Genomic DNA, 20110 nt, shown 5'->3' on the forward strand with positions numbered 1-20110 from the left:
GGGGTAAATCACCATGGTAACTTATGCTGAACGGCTAACCTGCTCCGAAGCAGGTTATGTTCTGGATAAGAGATCAACGAGTATAAAAGCACCTCCTGATCAATCAGTTCTCTTGGAAAATGGCCTGCCCATTCTTTGATTCTTAGATCTTGTCGACATTGGTGCGCGGATCGTGAGAGGAGCACTTAGGAGAGAAAGAGTTTTTAGGGAGATGCAATCCTTTTGATGTCCCCGATGACATCCTATACGAAAGGTACAGATTTTCAAGCGACATTAAGTTAGTTCAATATTCAACATTCATTTTACTTTCAAAATACAAACCTATTATGCGCTTCAACCATTTGAGTGAATAATGTCAAACCAACTGTATAACATACAAACTAATATCCCTCATGTGCCTCAAGGCTTATTTTTCAAATATATCTATTCGTCAATTTTTTTTACATATGCAATAAATAAATAACCTTACCACCACTCCAGTTTCAGAACTTGTGTCAGGAAACCTGACAAAAAGTCTCAATAAGAACATCTTGAGAGTAATCGCTGCAAAAGTGCAGAAAAGCAGAATTTTATTCATATTTTTTAATTGACCAAAACATATATTTAAAAAATAATCCTTGAGGCACATGAGGGATATTACTGTGTATGTTATGCAGTTGGTTTGACACATGCGCCACGCCCGCCATCCGCTGTGCGCCGACCGCAAGATGGGGTCTTTATTTATTTAGCTCAAAATAACGTAATTGTTTTGGGGTAATGCAGTTTGGATTTTTCAAATCAATACATATCAATTGTATATAATTTGAAAATGTTTTAAAAAGAAGTATATAGTAGATGAGATGTAGTTTAAATGCTAAAACTTACAATCACCCTCTTATGGTCCCTTTTCATGATGAACTTTGATGCAGGCTGCACATTGATGAAACTTCAATGTAGAGACTACACCTGATTAAATCAGTAGTAATCACTTGTGAGTATTTAGTATGAGCATACAATCTTATAAAGAATCAGTGTATATTTCTCTGCTCTGACGAGGTGAATTAAACCACAACAAAACAGAATGGTTGTCATGAAATGTAAATACAGCAAAACTGGAATGCAGAAAGTAAGTGACATGCATAAACTGAAGTTGACATGTTGGGAAGCAGCTACACTATCTAAAGCAGATTTCTGCCATCTGAATGTTTCGAGAGTGAAAGCAGACTTTTCATATTCTCCAGAGAGGATGTCGGGAGAAGCCTGAATAATGAGACACACAACAGGAAGCCTCAACACTGAATGCCTCAATACTCAGAGAGTATACTCCTGATATGACTGGCTGTCAAACCCCAAACTCCACAGGATGTCTTTTTGGCTGTGACGCAGGGAATAGTAATGACGAGGAGGAGGGGGGGACAGGATGGGTAAGAAGGTGATGATTTGGTTAGCAATGGCAATGGAAAATAAATAAGATTATAAGAGTTACCATACTAGGTACAGCATGAGCTTATACCAGAGACAAAGGAAAAAATGGAAGTAAGTGATAGAGGAAGATTTGGGGAAGGCAGTAGAGATAGGCAAGAGAGCCCTGTGTTGCTGCAGGGACCTGTCAGCCTGTCAGGTTGCAGGTTTTGATGAGTAAACCAGCACCAGCAGCAGCAGCATCTCAAACCGCTAAAGAAGCTGGAGCTGATCCAGCAGAACTGCTAGGACAGGCCTGCCCAAGCAGCTGAACAGAAAACGACTGAAGGCGGAAGAGTGAATGTCGTGTCCCAGCTGCTGTACATATAGGTAGGCAGGATGGCTGCACGGAGTTACTGAATAATACAGCACTTGGTCCACGTCGCATCAGGAAAATGTTCAACTCCACGGGATCTGGACTGGACATGTCCTCTGGGTCAATGCAGCACAGACACACAAATTCTCTCTGGGCTGGCAGGTAACCCAGAAAATGAGGCTCCCACCAAGCTCCAGTGTAATTAAAATGGATGGATGTCTGAGAACAAAGACATGGGGAGACACTGAGATAAAAGGAGGAAGAAGACACACAAAAAAAGTGTAATAAAAATGAACGCTGAGGTGTTGATAGGTGGATTTGTAGTCATGCTAGCTGCCTGACTCAAATGATCATGTTGGTTTGTGGAGCCGTTGATCTGCCGCCTTGGTTCAGACTGAGGTATCTAAAAAAACTCTGTACAGACATTCATGTTCCTCAGAGGATAACTATTGATTGATTACTTTGGTTATCACCTGAGTTTTCCTCGAGCGCCATGTTGAGGTTGACATATGATGTGAAATGTCTATTATTGGGATTGCATTGAAATTTGGTACAGATGCTCACGTGCCCTTCAAGATGAATTATAATGTATTTGATGACCCCTTAAACTCTCAGCTATCATCAGGTCATAGTTTTAATTTGTCCAATACTTGTCTCATGTGTCATTCATAATCAATAGCATCTGTTGCTTTGGAGTCCATATGTGCGAAACAGTCTACAAAGTTAGTGCTTGTTTTACTTTCAGACAGAGCCAGGCCATTTGTTTCACCCTGTTTCCAGTCACTGTGCTAAGCTACGCCTGGCAAGAAAGAGGATAAACAATATTTCCCCAAACCACAAACTTTATCGTTTTTTTATCACAGAGGGAAAATGTATCTTTTTTTATTTATTTGTCTTACTCACACGCCCTGTAATTCTCTGTCCTCTGTGGGTAAAAGTGAACTGCTCTCCCTTCTATTTGTCATGGTGTCCATATTGTTAAGTGGACATGGAGTCCAGCATTGTTTTCATGGAGTCCGTAGAGAGATCTGGAATTGATCTGAGGTCAGTCACACATTGTGTAAGTGAGCGTCAGTCAACCAGGCCTGATGGAGCCGTGAGTAAGGGAATGAGTGTGGGAGACAAGAGGAGAGGAAGCAGAGGCCAGCCTGCTATCTGGTGATTAAAGTGTGTGTGTGTGTGTGTGTGTGTGTGTGTGTGTGTGTGTGTGTGTGTGTGTGTGTGTGTGTGTGTGTGTGTGTGTGTGTGTGTGTGTGTGTGTGTGTGTGTGTGTGTGTGTGTGTGTGTGTGTGTGTGTGTGTGTGTGTCAAAACAAGACTTTGGGATGTTAGATAGCCCTCAGCAAGCGCCTGGAGACTGTAATTTTCCCTCGTGTGTGAGAGGAAAGACACCGTTAATAATGTTGTAACTGTATACTAAGAGGCCATATGTGTCTGTTGTCAAAATGTGTGTATGTGCGTTCAATGACCTTAGCCTCTGTCCTCCAGTCAACACAAAGTCATCGTTTCCTGGGGTCAAGCAACAGAAGCTGTTCTCTCACTCACACACACGTTTGTCTTTATGTCCTTGTTAGGACACTCATTGACAAATCTTAACCATCACAACTATATGCCTAAAGGCAACCGTGACCCTAAACTGAACCTGAACCCAATTCTAACCTCAACCTTAAAACCAAATCTTCACCCTCAAATTGTCCTTCGCAGTTGTGAGGACTGGTCAAAATGTCCTCACACCAGTTTTCAACTGGCATTGGTTCACACATGCACTGTTTTGTCATTGCTTTAAAAAGCATTGTTCATACATGAAGTTAGAGGTTACAATTAAGGAATAACTAAGTTATTTGAGGAGTGTTGGTTACTTTTAGTGTTGGCATAATAATTAGGCATTAAGGAATAATTTAACATTTCTAGAAAATGACTCCTCTTGGGACTTCTTGAAGTCTTTGCTAGTTGCTTAGCAACTTCACAGAGATGATAAGACTCACAAGAGTCAATGGGCTGGTCTAAGAAATAATTCTGCCACAAAACCACAAAGTACTGTTTTTACACTTAACCTTTTGTATGGATTTAACAAATGTGATATAATGGGCTGATCATTAGTGAGCTTTAGAGGTGTTGGTTGACAGATTATGTTACGTCTGGATCAAGCCTGACTAATTGTTTCCAGTGTTTTTTGCTAAGGTAGGTTAACAGGTGGCTGGCTGTAGTTTCATATTACAGACATGAGAGCTGTATTGATGTTCTCATATAACTCAGCAGGAAAGTCTAACAATCACTTTAAAATAGTATTTAAGTCCAACTTCAACCAAAGTTGGTTTGATAGTATAAGCCGCAGTTCAAATGTATTTCAGGCTTTTCTGTTATTTCACCAAAGTGAGACAAGCTGTCATTCATTAATGGCTTGATTTTTCTCTCTTGTGGGATGAATTTTGCCTCCCATGATGGCTGCTGGATGTCTACAGAGTTCCACTAAAGACCCAAATCCTTTTTATTGAAACAGCCTTTAATTGGCAAACTCTGATTCTAATGAAAGTCTTAATTAGTACTTTTATTAAAAGGCTGACACACTGAGAAGGTCAACGGGATCACACATGTAGATTATGGAAATGACATTTGAACAACAAATGGGTCAAGATCAGGTTAAAATGTGAGTTTTCTAGGTTGAGGTCATTTCAATGAAATGCAAATTATTTCACTTGAACCAAGACCTAAATTATAGTTTCTCATTTTAGGGTATAATGAAGTTAAAATCACATTAGTTGAGCTTTATATTGTTAAAACAGATGGCATTCTTAGAGTGTGTGTGACATGTGGTTTTAAGTAAGCTCTTGAACTTCAGTTTAATTGGAAGTGATTACACAACATTTTCAGGACATCACTCAATGAAGACATATTGTTTACAGTGTAAACCGTCCTCTCTTCTTTCGCTTCCTCTCTCTGCCACGTTGCTTATAAACCGGCTCTGTGTGTCATGCAGCCCTTTGAGGTTCATGCACTCCTCTCTACTCCAATCTGCATGTGTGATGTGTTTAGGTCATGTTACAACAAATGCTGTACTCACTAAGCAGCCCAGGGGGGTTTCATGCTGTTTGTCGGTGTTGATTAGCTGAGCGTAGAGCTCTCGTGTGCCACTTCTAAAACAACAGCATGCCACTGCCCTGTTGGCTCAGCGCCTGGCAGAGCCACATCCAAACAGCTGGAGCTGATGTGTAAACAGTAGACTGTGGGTGTGTGTGGTAGGGCTGAATGTCTGACAAATGACAGTGATCGACATGTTTTTTTTGTGCATTATTTGTGCTGTTTTGTGGGTGAAACTTTTCTGTTTCCTCAATAGTCACCAAGCATATATAATCAAATAGAATTAGAAATGTTTTGGAACCAATATTTGGAAAGTACTACTTTAAAAACCAAATATTGAGACTTAACAGCTTTATCCTTTTAGCAATGCTAGTGGTCATAGGGATGTTGTTGTCAGTCTGTTGAACAGGCCACCACTTTGGTCCATACTGAAATATCTCAACATTTTGTACAGTTTGTCCAATACTTTGGTTTATGACCAAATGCTATTAGCCTCATCTGTACTTTGTGTTTAGTGCTTCTTAGCAAATGTTAACATGCAGCATGCCAACTTAAGATGGCAAACATGGTAAACGTTATACCTGCTAAACATTAATGTTGGCACTGTTATTTCAAGCATATTGCCTTAAGGTAGCATTTAACTCAAAGCCCTAGCCTTAAGTCACACAGCTGCGAGTGTGGCTGTAGACTCATAGTCTTGTCTTGAAATATTGAACCCTGTACTCAGGTGATGATATCTCTTTTAAAATGGAAATGGGGCATGATTCAACCAAAATATGCGGGCTTAGATTTCTATAGATGTGGTTAAAAAAAGAGGCAACCACAAACTGTACTATCTCAGGTATTTAATACTAGAATCTGTTTTACTCTCAGTTTAACTTGTGCCCCCAGGTCTCATAGGAGCCTTATCACCCAGCTCAGCCATTGCATCAGTTGATATTCTGTGGTTTAAATTAGATTAGTCTGATGTGAGGAGGTCTGCAGGTAGTGAGTCAGAGGCTTTCAGCTTTTCCCTTTAAATAACATGATGGATATCTATGCGGCTGAGACATGAGCTTATCCAGCTCCATCTATAAACCTGCCACATCTGTGAACAGTGTCTGGCTGCTCTGAATTTATCTTTGTGTGTGTATGTATATGAGAGAGTGTGCATGTGTGTGTTCGGCATATCAAAAGCTGAGTCATGATGTGGCAGCAGGTGTGTTTTTTAAGTGCTCACCTTCACGTTTTTACACGCCCTACTACCCCTCTCTCTTTCCATGTAGTCTTCCTCATGCCTGCCCACAGCACGCACCCCCCCCACCACCACCACCACCACCACCACCACTTTTCTGTCATGTCTCTCAGTGACTGTTGTCATAGCAACAGTCCCCCTGTGCTCCATCCCTCGCTTCGCTACTGTCCCAGTGGCATTAGCTATTATCCACTGCCTAGTCTGGCGTGAAGTGTATTAAGTGGAATCATCTAGGCCTAACCTCGTGGTAGATTATGTGGACTTTAGACACGCTGGGAGACTTTGGTTGCATCTTTTTTATGGGTTTCCCTCCTGCTGGTGACTGATTGGGACTATGTTTTATTTTGGAGCCACGCTGGTGTAGTTTTCTCTTTTTCTCCCTGTTTTAATGTTTCCTTTTCTCCACTTTCTCTTCATTGTCTCACTCTGAGTGACGTTATAATCTCCATCACTCAAATCTTATTTAAGCCACAAATCAAAATATCCTCTTTGTTAATGGGGCTAGTGGAGGTGGAGATTTACAAGTCATAGCCATCATATTAGGGATAAAAGTAAATGTGAAATTAAAACAAAAATGTCACCACCATCTTCCTCTCTCAGCTACATTTGCATCTTTCTCTTTTTATGGTCATACATGTGTGTGTGTGTGTTTGTGACTGTATGATGGGATACCTAATAATAATAATTTAGTCTACAAAATGCCAGGAAATGGTGGAGTTTCAGAGTCCAAGGTGACATCCTAAAATTGCTTGTTTCATTCAAACAACAGTCCATAACCCAGAGATATTAAATTGCTCGATAAACAACTTCAGCGGTTTATCGATTATCAGAAGTGTTGTTGATTAGTTTTCTAAATGATTAATGGACTTCGTTTCAACTCTGTTCAATAATGCATTTAACACAAGACGATAACAAGATTTCTGCCTCTCTTCTTCCCCTGAAATAAGACTTTTCTACAAAAGAATGTTAACAAAGAGGCACTGGTAATAATAGCATTGATTACAGGATGACAACTGATCTGATTCAACTCTGCAGGTTGATTGATTAATGATCTTGTAGGTTTGCTTCATAAAAGAAACAGCATGTTGCAGAGAGAAAAGAAAACCTAAAGACAAACAGCTCAATCAGTGGCTTACTGCCTCTGTTGACAAATATCCTGGAAAAAACCTATACATTATTAATACCCAGAGATTGATTTTGACTTGTAACTACCAGAGAGTGAAAGACCATGGTTGGATCCCAGTACCTGTCAAAGCTGACCTTTTGTTTGTTTGTGTTTTTTTTTCCAGCTCACGTGGAGAACGAGGAGCAGTACACACAGGCTCTGGAGAAGTTTGGAGAAAACTGTGTATATAGAGATGATCCTGACTTGGGATCAGCTTTCCTCAAGTTCTCCGTCTTCACCAAGGAGCTCACTGCACTCTTCAAAAACCTGGTGAATATATGCTATGTGTGTGTCTGTGTGTGTGTCCTTGTCTGTGTGTGTGTGTCGATGGAGTTGGTAAGAGTAAAATCCTCTGGGACAAGGAAAGATTTCCATCCCTAATTATCTCTATCCCCTTGAGTCACTGTATTTGTTCTCTTACACACACACACACACACACACACACACACACACACACACACACACACACACACACACACACACTCAACTTAAAGCCCTCAGGAGGTAGGACTACTTTTCCACTGACACGGCCAAAGAGCCACTTCAACAGCAAATATCTTCTGGATCTAAATCAGCCGGATCGGTAAAAGCAACTTTTGTATTGAGTCCAAACCTTTATTAGGAAAACTTGACACCATCATGTGAGGTCTGTCGCTCTCCCTGGACACTGAATGAACTCGCATTGAGACCAGGAGCTTGAGATTTTGTGTTTGCGTTATCTCAACGCCTTATATTAAAGAAACATGAGCTGCCGTCTGACCTGGATGTGAAGATGTAATCTCTAAAAGCTTTAGCAAGCTCCGGCTTCCTAGAATACATGTGCAGCATTACACACAAAGGCTGGCCTTCACAGAATCACTCATAAACAGAGTAAGCACTGTTCTCTTAATGTATAATTTTTTTTATCCTGTTAAATTCCATAGTTATCGTTGCTCTCAGCTGACTAAAAGTTGGTGCAAATGGTGGTGATGAACAGTTATTACTTTTTTTCACCTGAAAGTCAACAACAGTCAACATTCAGGTTTTTAAAATATTTTCATATTTTATCCGATTAGTTTTGGGTTCACATTGTAATAATGCCAAAGCAATAAAAACCTTTACATGACATACTCGCATCCAGTTTATGGGTTGCGTGTCACTGTACTTGACATTGATTTCTATTGCGGTTAGAAAAATGAATGACAGATTAATTTTGTTGCCAGTTTAGTATTATTATTTACCATTATTTTATCTTCAGGTGACATTGCGCTCTTCTCATATCCTTTCTCTCATCCTCTCAGAAAATACCTGGAAAGTTTTGCTTTTGTACATGTTTTTTACAATTGACTTTTTATAATGTTTTAGGACCATCTTTCAATTAATTCCTTCTCTTCCCATGTGCTACCGTGGCTCATTTTTCCCTTTTCCAGTTCTGATAAGAGTCTTGAAACTTCCTGTAATTTGTCCAAACCATCCAAAAAATGTTTTCACTGTAGAGAAAAAAAACGAACTATGGTCTGGACTATGGTCCAGGGGATGTTTCACACCTGTAATTTGGTTCAGATCTGAAAAGTCCAAAAGTGTTGACCAAATTAAGTAGGTGTGAATGGTCCTTTAGACCTAAGAGTGACTTTAGATCCTGTGTATTTCCTCGTTCAGCTCATTTATCCTCTCATCACCAGACACTGAGGATTAAGAAACAGAAAGATAGCTGCATTTCACCCGGGTTTAGCTCTCTCTCCCTCTGAGACACTACACACACACACACACACACACACACACACACACACACACACACACACACACACACACACAGAGGATACTGAAAAGATTACATCTCAGTGGTGTTGGGTGCCCCTGACTTTGAGTCTCCAGCAGGTTTAAATCCTCTGATGTAACCTCTCATCTCTTGTGTGTCTCTCTCCTCAGTTCCAAAACATGAACAACATCATCACCTTTCCCCTGGACAGCCTGCTGAAAGGAGACCTGAAAGGAGTCAAAGGGGTAAGGCAGCAACAACAGCATGATCTTGTGTCACTTTACAACTAAACAGAATTTTTGTGAGTGTTGTGCTGAATCATCAGTGACTCTATCGAGACAGAGACAAGAGCCTGAACCATATCTTCATTAAACTGATGCAAGCGCTGAATCATCCATTAGTAGATAATTTGTTCCAGTCCTTCACTAATATTACAGCTGACAGTGTGGTGCATGCAGTAAAATATGAGAGTTTTATTCAGTAGTTAGAAATGATTATCAGCTATTTTCTGGTTGTTCTGGTAGATCATTTTATTATATGATGGAATGGTTTAATTGACACAAAACCCAGCCAGTAATAAAGACAAAACCAAGCCTTGTTCCCTTGCTTGTTTCCTTCCTTAAATCTAGTCCCACACTAAGGATAAAATTAATAGTCTCATCTCGGGTGAAGCTTTATCATTTCTGGGAACCTGTCATTAAGAGTCTAAAAGGCTCATAAGCAGTAACTAGAGTCTAAACTACTCTTACACCCAACTGGTTTTAAGTTGTTTGAATTAATCAGTTCCCATTCTTAAAACCTTCCTGTCACTCTGACAAGGTTAATGACATGCTGCTTTGATCTACCTGAAGCCACTTTCCTTTATTTCCCTTAAAAAGTGAAAGTGGGGTTGGCTAGAGACGAGATAATTGACGTAGTAGTAGTTTGAAGAATACTCCTGGCATAACTTTACTTAATCTAAGAATCCGAAAAATAAGAATCACAAATTTCACCTTTCATTTACAGGAGAGTGTTTGAGTATTAGCCTGATGCCTGCAATAACTCAGCCTGATGGAAGTTTTGCAGCACTGTCAGTAAGGAGGTTACAATCACTCAACTTAAGCACAAATTCTGTAATCACTCAGTGTAATATACGTAAGCTCAAGTGTAAAAACTGAGCCTGCGATCACTCACCAGAATGTATGAAAAAGTGTTAAATGGAGACCTGCATGCATGAGAGCAAACACTCTGAGTTAGGGTTATATATGCATACTCGTATAAGTTGAGTAACAAGCCAGACTCCCTAAAACCTGTCTCCTTTCTATAAACTATAACTACCTGAATTAGCTTTGAAGGACTGAGTATTGTGTGACATTTTTTGATACTATTGTCAACATAATATTCAATTTGATTGCTTACTTAAATACACATTTTTCTACAAACACATTTTATCTAATAATCTGAACACAATCAGACATGTGACATATTTGACAAAGTAAACAGTCTAAAACGGGCAATTCAATCTGATCAGAGATTTGGTGAACAATATTTAAATCCGCTGCTACTTGACAGTTTTTAATACTCTTTGCTATAGACACTTTTTGATTGGTGCCAAAAAAGTATTGTGCCCCACCCTTCATGTAGTGAAGCAACTCATTAGTTAGTCAGTCAGGCAGTCATGTGCATCCAGCAGCCGGACTGAACCCAGACAGTCACTCGTTAACAGTCTCTGTGGCTCTGTAATGCAATCAGCACTTGTTACTGTCCACAGTGGCCTGTGACCTTTCACTCTCCAGGCACATGACTGGCTGTGGTTGCCACCAAGGTATGATTCGAGTAAGCCAGCTCTAATGAGGTCGGTAACTATAGTAACACCAGTTGTCCTCATGACCCTGAGCCACTTGGCTTTGTCTAGACCTCTGGACTGTTTGTCCCCTCTCGGCCTTTCTCTTCTCTTGCTCTTTTGTGCATCTCTCAAGTGCAGTGTTTTTCTTTTCACCCTTTATCTGCTTTTCTGCTCCATGATTTCCTTCTTGTGTTTTTGTCTCTCTCTTAACTCCACCGCTGTCTCTCTCCCCCTTTTACCTCTCGCCCTTGTCTCCTTCACTCCGCTCTTCACCCCCCCACCTACACCCCTCAGCCTCAAGCTCGGCAGTGGCAGCCAGTCACATCTGTAAAGCTTACCCACTTATTACTCATTAGCCCTCGCATGATTGTCATTACCCCAATGACATGGGGCAAATGAGCTGCCGATTATTTTACACCTCTTGACACACACACACACATTTACACACACATATAAATGTCATCGCCGGTATAATGCCAGGAAACCCCAGAAATGAAGCCCTCAGTGACAGGGAAAGAAAACTAAAGAAGGCAGTTGGAGTAATAACTGAAATGATGAATTAGTTATTGTCTTTGCTGGCAGTTTAACCCTCCTTCCAGGCTGTCGCTCACCTCTACAGCCCAAAGCCTTTTCCTTGTCCCTCCCTTCCCTTTCATCATCATCTTCTTCCTCTGTCATTATCCTGCTCCTTTTACTCCCACTCTCTCCCAGGGGAACTACCTGTGAGCACATGGGGAAGCAGGAAGAAGTCCAGACCCGCATGTCAGGCAGTTTAGACTGCAGGGAGAGTGAGATGATGTAATGGGTTGATAAGAGGAAGAGGAAAACTATCTTTAGGGGTATGAAAAGTAACATCTCATTGCAAATGGGTAGATGGTGCATGTATGAAATAACTCTAAAAAATATAATTCATCATTTTCATTCATTGTGGATAAAAAAAATATTCGTCTATCTTAAAATCCTCCACAATGAATGCATCTGTGTGTCAGCTTTAATAGTCACCAGTTCTTTCATTTGATTTAACTCAGGATTTAATGGCTTTCTTGTGGCTGCTGTTTCTCCAAAGCTTGTTAATATTCTGCCGGTGCTGTCTTTGGCAATGAGTGCGATGAACTAAACCCCCAAGGGAAGCAGCCGCTAATGGCTCTGTGATTAGAGGGCTACCACCTAGCAACCTGTCACTGCTGTTACTCAGCTAAAAACCAATCAATTTTCCAGCTCATCTAACGCCATGGTCATTTCACCACACAGGGTAAAAGGGATTTCATGCGTAAAAAAACACACAAAAAATAAATAAATGACCTTGTCGTTTTTAGGTTACTGTCAGTGCTTTCTGTAGAGTTTATGAACTAAAGGAAACATGAAAGACGTTATTGCATGTGGGGCATTATAGTAAAAAGCTTTTCTCTTAACTAAACAACTCAGTCACTGCACTACTAGCAAAAGTGACTGAGGATGGGTCAGCAGTGTTATTGCTAAAGATAAACACACTCACACACACACCCACACACACACACACACACACACACACACACACACACACACTCGGTCAGTGGAAAATGGAAAGTGATGAGTCCACAAGACCGTTTTGCTAACAGTGGATTTTCAGAGTGGACGCCAGCAATGATGTCATGCTTGCATCCTCTGCTCATTGACCAGTGAGCAACTCAGCTTATCACTATTCAATCACAGTGTCTGGATGGATGCTGTAGATTTGACTGTGTTTGAGTAAGGAAGGAGATTTATGAGGGGGGGGGTGTCTGTAGTCTAATACCTTCGGACTGAGCCATATGAATCCAGCTGCGCCTCGCCTCATTGTGGTTCAGTGGGTCGTGAACACCCCAACCGCCCACTCATGCTTCCTGTTATAGATTTGAGATAAGAGCAGATTCCTGTTCAATGATCATAGGTTTTTCTCATTACTTAGCATATTTCATGCTCCGTTATCACCTGGAACATCCGCAGCATTAGTAGTTTGAAAAGTAATTGAACAAAGGATTTACAAACCACCGCAGTAGGAAGATTAAGTTACTAAAAACCTATTTTTTCACTTTCATAATTACAGTGTAGAGATATCTGTCTGAGAGTTTTGATGTACCAAATACAGAGGATATGCATTTGTGGCTTGACAATACATTGTGCTGGATACTAACTACTCTCTATTAAAGAAATACTTTCTATGTTCTGTTGAGAGTAATGCAAGAGATCAGACTGCATCACTTAAATCTGACAAATATGGGGGCGTCGGATACAGAAACAAGTCTCTTTTGTGTATCTGTTTTTATCTTGTGTAGTGTATCATAGTCAGAATACTAACACAGCATTTGAGACGCCTCACAACATCCCAACAGAACAGATTTGAGTGTCAATTGACAATTTTTTTACAGCTCGTTCTGCAACTTTGAACCATTCTTTAGAAGCACAGAGCGCTCTTGTCAACTGTAAATATGGTGAAGCAGTAGAGGAAGTTGTTGGCCGTTGAACATTGAAGTCAGTCCCTGGCATGAATATTTCAATTGAGATCATAAGGACTCTTAGTATTTCAAGAGCGAACTTGACACTTTTTTGAATGGGAGCCACTTGTAGCGAGCATCCAGTGGCTGTTGTTGGCATTGCACTTTAAGATCAGTATATTTGTCTTTTGCTGTGGTAGTTGCTGCTTGGATTGGATGAGCAATGTCCAACATGTACTCTACCATCTACAGTATGTCATGATGAGAATTAATGCTGCTATGTTTGCCTTATTGACACAGAGATGTCTGGAAAAACACAAATACTGCATTGTGTGATCTCAGAATAATGGGAACATTTTTTTCTGGAAACAGATTGTCATTGAATCTTTGAAATAAAAGTTTTTTAAAGCTGTGAAAACTAAAAAAAATTATATTTGCCTAAATTGCATTGGAGTGGAGATAGAGGGATATCTTTAAAATCTGGGAAAATCAAATTAAAACTATCCTCATGACCAAATACCACAGCAGTTAAGAGAGGAGAAAGTATTTTCTTGTAATTTTAGTAAACTGACACAAACCGGCACCACTTCTTCTAAATCACACCAAATTTCATAACTGGTTGCACAGTAGTGGGGAAAAGGTGTGAGGAATTTGTAAGAAGAGCTGCTATTCTCAGACATGTGTGGTAGTAGGTAGTAGGAGGTGATAAGTTTGCGAATGGGGGCCGTTGTGAAGGGCATGACATTCCTCCTCTGTCCTTTTAGAAACAGTCAGAAAGGGAACCAGGGCGCTAAGAGCTCGTCTCTCTCTGAGGGAGCGTTTTGCCCTCTGTCCTGGCCTATTCTGCTCTGCCCTTCCCTGCCCAGAGATGCCTGTGTCTGGTATTTTTAGCCATTGTTACAATTTTTCTCCTCTCTCTGGTTCTGACATTTCCTTCCTCTTACCCTCTCTTTTCTTTTTGGCTCTCTTTTGACCTGTAGTACGCTATTTGCCATTTCTTTGAGCCACTTCCTCCTCTCTCTCTTTTTTTGGCTGTTTTCTTCACAAGCCCGCTCTTTTACTTTGGTTTTCAGCTTTTCTTTGTATTTTTATGGTCTTTCATGCCCTCTTCCCTCTGGTGGTTTCTGCCCTAGAGCTGGTTGAGTGAATGGCTGAGTGCTCCTTGACTTGGCCCAGTGAACCAGACCCCGATCCTGTGGGCTGACAGGTTGAGCCTGCCACTCCTCTGCTGCTGAAGTGGAGGTCAACAGCAGGATCAAAGTCCTCTCTGGAGCTCTAACAATGGCACTATAGCCATAAGCTATCCGACCAACCGAACAAGAATATGTTTGCTTTTCACATTTTTGTACAGAAATGCACAGTAAGCCAGACAGGAGTGCTGCCTAAGCATTTAGTGCTTAAATGTTAAGATTGGTTTTAGGTTCTTTTTTTTGGATAACCTCCCACCAGCACAGTGATTTAGCAGGTTGTTACTCTATTTTTTGGTGTTTATTTATAAAGCGAACAGATGAATTAAATGCTACATAATTCTCTTGATTATTCGTTATTGTTGCGTGCTGTAGAGCAGATCTGATCTGGCACCTTTTGTTCCTGTATCAGGCAACAATTAATTCTGTTGAATCGTGTTTTTTAGGGAATGACACAGTCAATTGGCCCCAGTTACATCTGCTTTTGTTTGTCCTAATCACTGTTTAATTAGCACCGCAGCAGTAGGGATGTTGTTTAATCAAGCGTTTTGCTCACGCAGCTGTTAAAAGCTCACCAATGACAATGAGAAATCAACGTTGCCTGTCGTCGTTGTGACCAGAGGAATCATGTTCTGAATGCCAAAAGCAATCGCACAGTGCCTCCTGCCTTCCCAAAAACCTCCAGCATAACCTCACCCAGTTCCCTGCTGAGACAGCTGTGGGCTGTTCTGCATCTGTGAGGAGAATGATTCACCTTATTGATTCACAGTGAAGAGCTGCACACCTGCACACACAGCAACTTTGCTCATTAGTGACGAGAAAGGAAAGTACCTCTCTGAGCATGTGATGACCAGTAAACATTGACTGCGATCATGATGACAGTGAATATCTTTGTGTTTCCTGGTTGCTGTAATGATGTGTGTTTGCATTCTTGTCTTTGTGCAATCTCTTGCTCTACACCCATTGTTTTTCTTTTTGATTAAGTTGGTATATTTTAGTGTATTCCTGTAGTGCTGCACATTTTTCGATTTTGATCATTTGGACCATAAAATGTGAAAACATGGTGATCATCACATCTTCTCCATCTCCATCAGGCTGGAAGTGTGATGTTTACATTTTTTTGCCTTTGCTATGAAAATTGTAGTTGCCAAAACAAAAAAGGCCCATTTAGTAGCTGTTGTGAAGCTCTCTGTTATATCAAAAAATGTAATTTTCCAAAAGTAATTATGTGTTTGTTAATCAATTTCAATGCCTTATTCCTGACTGTTGTTAACAAGTCAAATTTTCTTCTTTTGTGTTTTTTTTTTTCACAGGATCTGAAAAAGCCTTTTGACAAAGCCTGGAAGGACTACGAAACCAAAGTGTAAGACATTAAAATTATCTTATCAGCAGCTGATCATGTTGAAATAATTGTCATAAATAAAACTAGACAGCGGATGGTTTTTCAGTTAATTAGCTACAGTTGTGCAATACTCTAAACCCAGTGTGTAAAACCTTGTGATTACATTGTCATAACTAGATTGATTTATCATTTTAGAGTTTCAAACTAGTTGTATTTTGCTGATTAAATCCATATGTGTGAGTCAGTATGTTGAACTGAAATGTGCAGTTTGTGTCTTGTCTCTGTCTGTCTTGTGACTGTCTTGACTAACCACTCTCCCCCTGTGAATATATGTCAACACATCCTCAATAATGTGAATAACCACCCTCCCTGTCACCTGTTCCACCTCCACACTGACACATCATTGTGACTGTGCATGAAAAAAAAACACAATTTTTTTTTATAGCACTTTCATATATTTTACAAGCTGCAAAGGACATTCTTTACTGAAAGGGTAATACATCTTCTCTCCAAACATTTCAAGTTGACAGTACAGATTTTGTACTGGCATCAAGAGTTCAGCCGGATGCTGAATGACTCACCGTCTCCGCCCCACTCTATTCTTATGATTTGACTCTATTGATGGTCCGCCATCAATAGAGTTCTTTCTCAGTGATCCTCTGTTTTTTCAGTACTGTGATCAAATCTCTGATCTCTCTGCTGTTTACTCTCACAATAACAGACTATTTTTAAATTTACAGAGAGAGATTGAATTATTTGGTCTTTAAAACATTGATTTCTGCTGCCCGAAACTGGTTTGCCAGCTCTCTTCGTCTGACACCTGAGTTTGAGTGCTGTTTTCAGTCTCCAGGTTGGGGATCGTCTCACTTTGAATGCTGTTTATTCAGGAATGTGTGTTTAATCCTTCATTTAATGTCTAAAGTCAGACCATTTTCCTTTAATCCGAATGCATGTAGAAAAACCTCATCCAGTATCTTGACTGGACTGAAAGTTAATGGATTCTCTGTCCCATCATCAGTCGAGCAACTGTCAGTTTGGCTGGCGGCCAAACAGCCCGGCTAACATGTCTCTCTATTAGTCGCAGCACTGATGATGCTATAATGCTGTCAGAGCTGAAGATTCATGTGCTGACAAAGGACAGAAGGGGCCTCTCAATGATATACATTTTGACATGTTCACACTGACAAAATGGTGAGTTTGTGACAAAAACTAAAGACTGTCAGAACTCACCATTTGTGTCTTAAAGGTCGTTCATTTCTGGTTTTCCAACCAAGACAATTTGCTCTGTATATACAGTAAAATAATATTAACACAGTCTTTGGGAACATGCCAAATTTCTTCTTTCTAGTATTAAAAAAAAAAGATTATTTATTTGCACATTGAGCCAACAGTAAGAAGTGAGTAATTTTAAAGTGATGTGACATCATGAATCACAATGACAGGGTGTGCCTGGTCAGGGGAGGAGAAATGTAGAGAAAAGTTTGCAATTTCATGTCATAAGAAAATGTTTTAAAAGCTGGCTCATGCACTCATATTGCCTTGATATCCCTTTCTTAATGCTGAGTTTTGGAGTGGCTTTTTTATCTTTTTATTTCTAGTGGTCTAGAAATGTACCCAAGATATCTCAGAACAGAGCTGAGTATCAGGGAGTGAAGTTCATCTTAGATGCACATGAACCAGGCTGAACAGCTCTCAAACGTCATCTGCACTGCGGCAAATGATCACAGACACCGACACATTGTTCCCATCTTTCTAAGAGAGAACAAACTGCTGCATCCTTTTTGAAGGGAATATGCTATCAGAAAAAAAAAAACACAGCATATAGAAAAGAATGCTCTCTTGCATGGATTGGTGCCTCCCCTCCTTTTGTGTGATGTGTTTTCTTGATTGCCTGTGGAAGACACTGTATGCAGAATTTATGGTCTTTGTGTAAAATCCGCACTGAATGCTAACTGTTAGCCAACATGGTGTGTGAAAGGTTTCACCAGAACCAGCACTGGCATGCTACACCGATCAAAATTTCTGTAATCACTAATACATTTGCTTGTGCCCTCCTTGATCCTAATCCTGACTATTAATGCCCTAAACCTGTATGTAACTTTGATCAGTCCCAACATAGTATAACATATGCATAACCAAATACACATAATGCACATCAGTTATATATACAAATAGATTACCCTCATTGGGATTTGAAAGTCGACCTAAAACACATTGAATGATGAGTTAAGCCATTCTCATTGTCTGGCATTTAAAGTCTGATAAGATAAGAGGTGATGATGTTGCTAACAAGCTTTAAGGTTAAAACAAGCTGAGACCTTTTAAAAATCTGAGACGTTAAAACCGAAAACCTGAAAGACTGTAAAAGTTATATTGACATGTCCATTGTCAAAAAACCCTTTTCTTACCATCTTCACATGTATCTCTGCAGCACCAAACGTGAAGCAGCAAACCGGGTAGGGTTCACTTGACTAATGTGGGACAAATTCTGCAATTGGCACTATATATTACTACAATCAATTTTAATATGAAGCCAGTACATTATGTCTTTTCTAATCGTATCAGAAAAGAGAATGCAGATACCACACTCAGAGAAGAAATGGCAAATACAAAGATGTTCTTTGTGCCAAACTGTCCCAGATTATGTGTCTTTCCTAATGTGGGACAGTTCATGCTGAAATCTGGGACACTGACTAGTAGGCTGAAAAGCTTCATTCATACAAAAAAAAAAAAAAAATCCTCATCTGGTCAGTAACACTCAAGGCCAAAGTGTATGCCCACATTTGGTAATTTCAGAGATTTTAATGCTGGGATTTTAGATTAAGACCCCTGAATAACAATTCGTATTGCACATTTCATTTACTTAGACACATATTTAACCAATTTAACAACATAGATCACTGTCCCACATTTCAAAAAGAAAAAGAGATGGATGCAATTGTAGGTTATTCAGCTACAAATTTCTAGAGATATATAAATATTGTATGTTTAGTATACATGTGCATCTATCAGTACATGATTATAAAACAGGTAAAAACTTTATTTAGTTCTGTTGTCTTATGAGAAAACCGTCACTTTCTGAAGTGATTTATTAAATTCCTGGGCTGAGTCAGTGATGATCAAAGCGTTGTTATGAAAGAGTTATAAGTGTGAGACAAGTCATGTTGAGATGTGGAGTCCCTTATGGGCTGCCTCGCCTGATAAGTGACCTAAAAATCTAAGAAATGCCTTCATTTTTAGTATACTGGACTACTGAAATGAACCACTGATACACATTTCTGACTTCATAGGTTAGAGGAGGCGAAGGCCAGGGATGATTAATACATAATAATACACAAAGACACTCCAATATCTGCCAGGAAGCACTAGGGCTGATTTTACACAATAAAACAGTTTTCATGTGTTTGCCGTGCTGTTACGGAGATGAGGTGTGCTCTTTGACCCCTGTGATGTCACTTCCTGCCAGCACCAAGATAGAGAAGGAGAAGAAGGAACACGCGAGGCAGCATGGAATGATCAGGACGGAAATTAGTGGAGCGGAAATTGCAGAAGAGATGGAGAAGGAGAGGAGATTCTTCCAACTGCAGATGTGTGAGGTTAGTTTGACTAATGACTTATTTGTTTCAGAAAATCTACTAAACGTGATAAAATGTTGTTTCATCCTGATAAGAAAATATGAAAAAGTGAATATTTTTAGACTAGATCCTGAAAATGTCATTTGTTGAGGAGACGGTTAGATATTTTTCAGAATTGTTGTATATTCTTTTGGAATACAAAGCCTTAAACAACATGTTGGTATGTTTGCGTCATCTGTTTCACTTTAATGAAGCTTTACTTGAAAGATAAAGATTTTGACTTTGAAGTGAATGAGATGAAAGGGGTGTATATGTTGGAGACAGAGCACGAGTAAAGTTCACAGGCTTGAGAGCTGCCTTTCCCTCTGACTGAACCTGGCCTCACTGTGTTAACCGGATCTGTATTCCACATGTTTACAGTATCTCCTCAAAGTCAACGAGATCAAAATCAAGAAGGGAGTAGACTTGCTGCAGAACCTCATCAAGTACTTCCACGCACAGTGCAAGTAAGACATACACATTTGGTTCAGAGTAAACCTGAAAAACAGGTTTTTGTAATTTAACGCCTGAAAGTGACATTTGGGAGATAAAACTTCACCTTCTCCTTCTTCTTCTTCAGTTTCTTTCAGGACGGTTTGAAAGCTGTGGACAACCTGAAACCTTCCATAGAAAAACTGGCCACAGATCTGCACACGGTGAGAACGACAGCCAACCTTGTTTTCTTTACCTCATTTGGCTCTGACACCTCTCTGATTTAC

General features: G+C 40.0%; 1 protein-coding gene across 1 annotated transcript in view; it reads left to right on the forward strand.

Annotated features, from left to right (window-relative positions):
* asap2a (ArfGAP with SH3 domain, ankyrin repeat and PH domain 2a) overlaps window positions 1-20110 on the forward strand; it is a 56049-nt gene that overhangs the window by 21271 nt on the left and 14668 nt on the right. Inside the window, exons 3-8 of the mRNA XM_053335343.1 lie at window positions 7357-7502; window positions 9141-9215; window positions 15749-15798; window positions 19244-19373; window positions 19773-19858; window positions 19972-20047. Coding sequence (XP_053191318.1) covers window positions 7357-7502; window positions 9141-9215; window positions 15749-15798; window positions 19244-19373; window positions 19773-19858; window positions 19972-20047 — 563 coding nt within the window. The remainder of the gene's footprint in view (window positions 1-7356; window positions 7503-9140; window positions 9216-15748; window positions 15799-19243; window positions 19374-19772; window positions 19859-19971; window positions 20048-20110) is intronic.

The sequence above is a fragment of the Scomber japonicus genome, chromosome 16 (genome assembly GCF_027409825.1).
Source record: "Scomber japonicus isolate fScoJap1 chromosome 16, fScoJap1.pri, whole genome shotgun sequence".
Classification (NCBI taxonomy): Eukaryota; Metazoa; Chordata; class Actinopteri; order Scombriformes; family Scombridae; genus Scomber; species Scomber japonicus.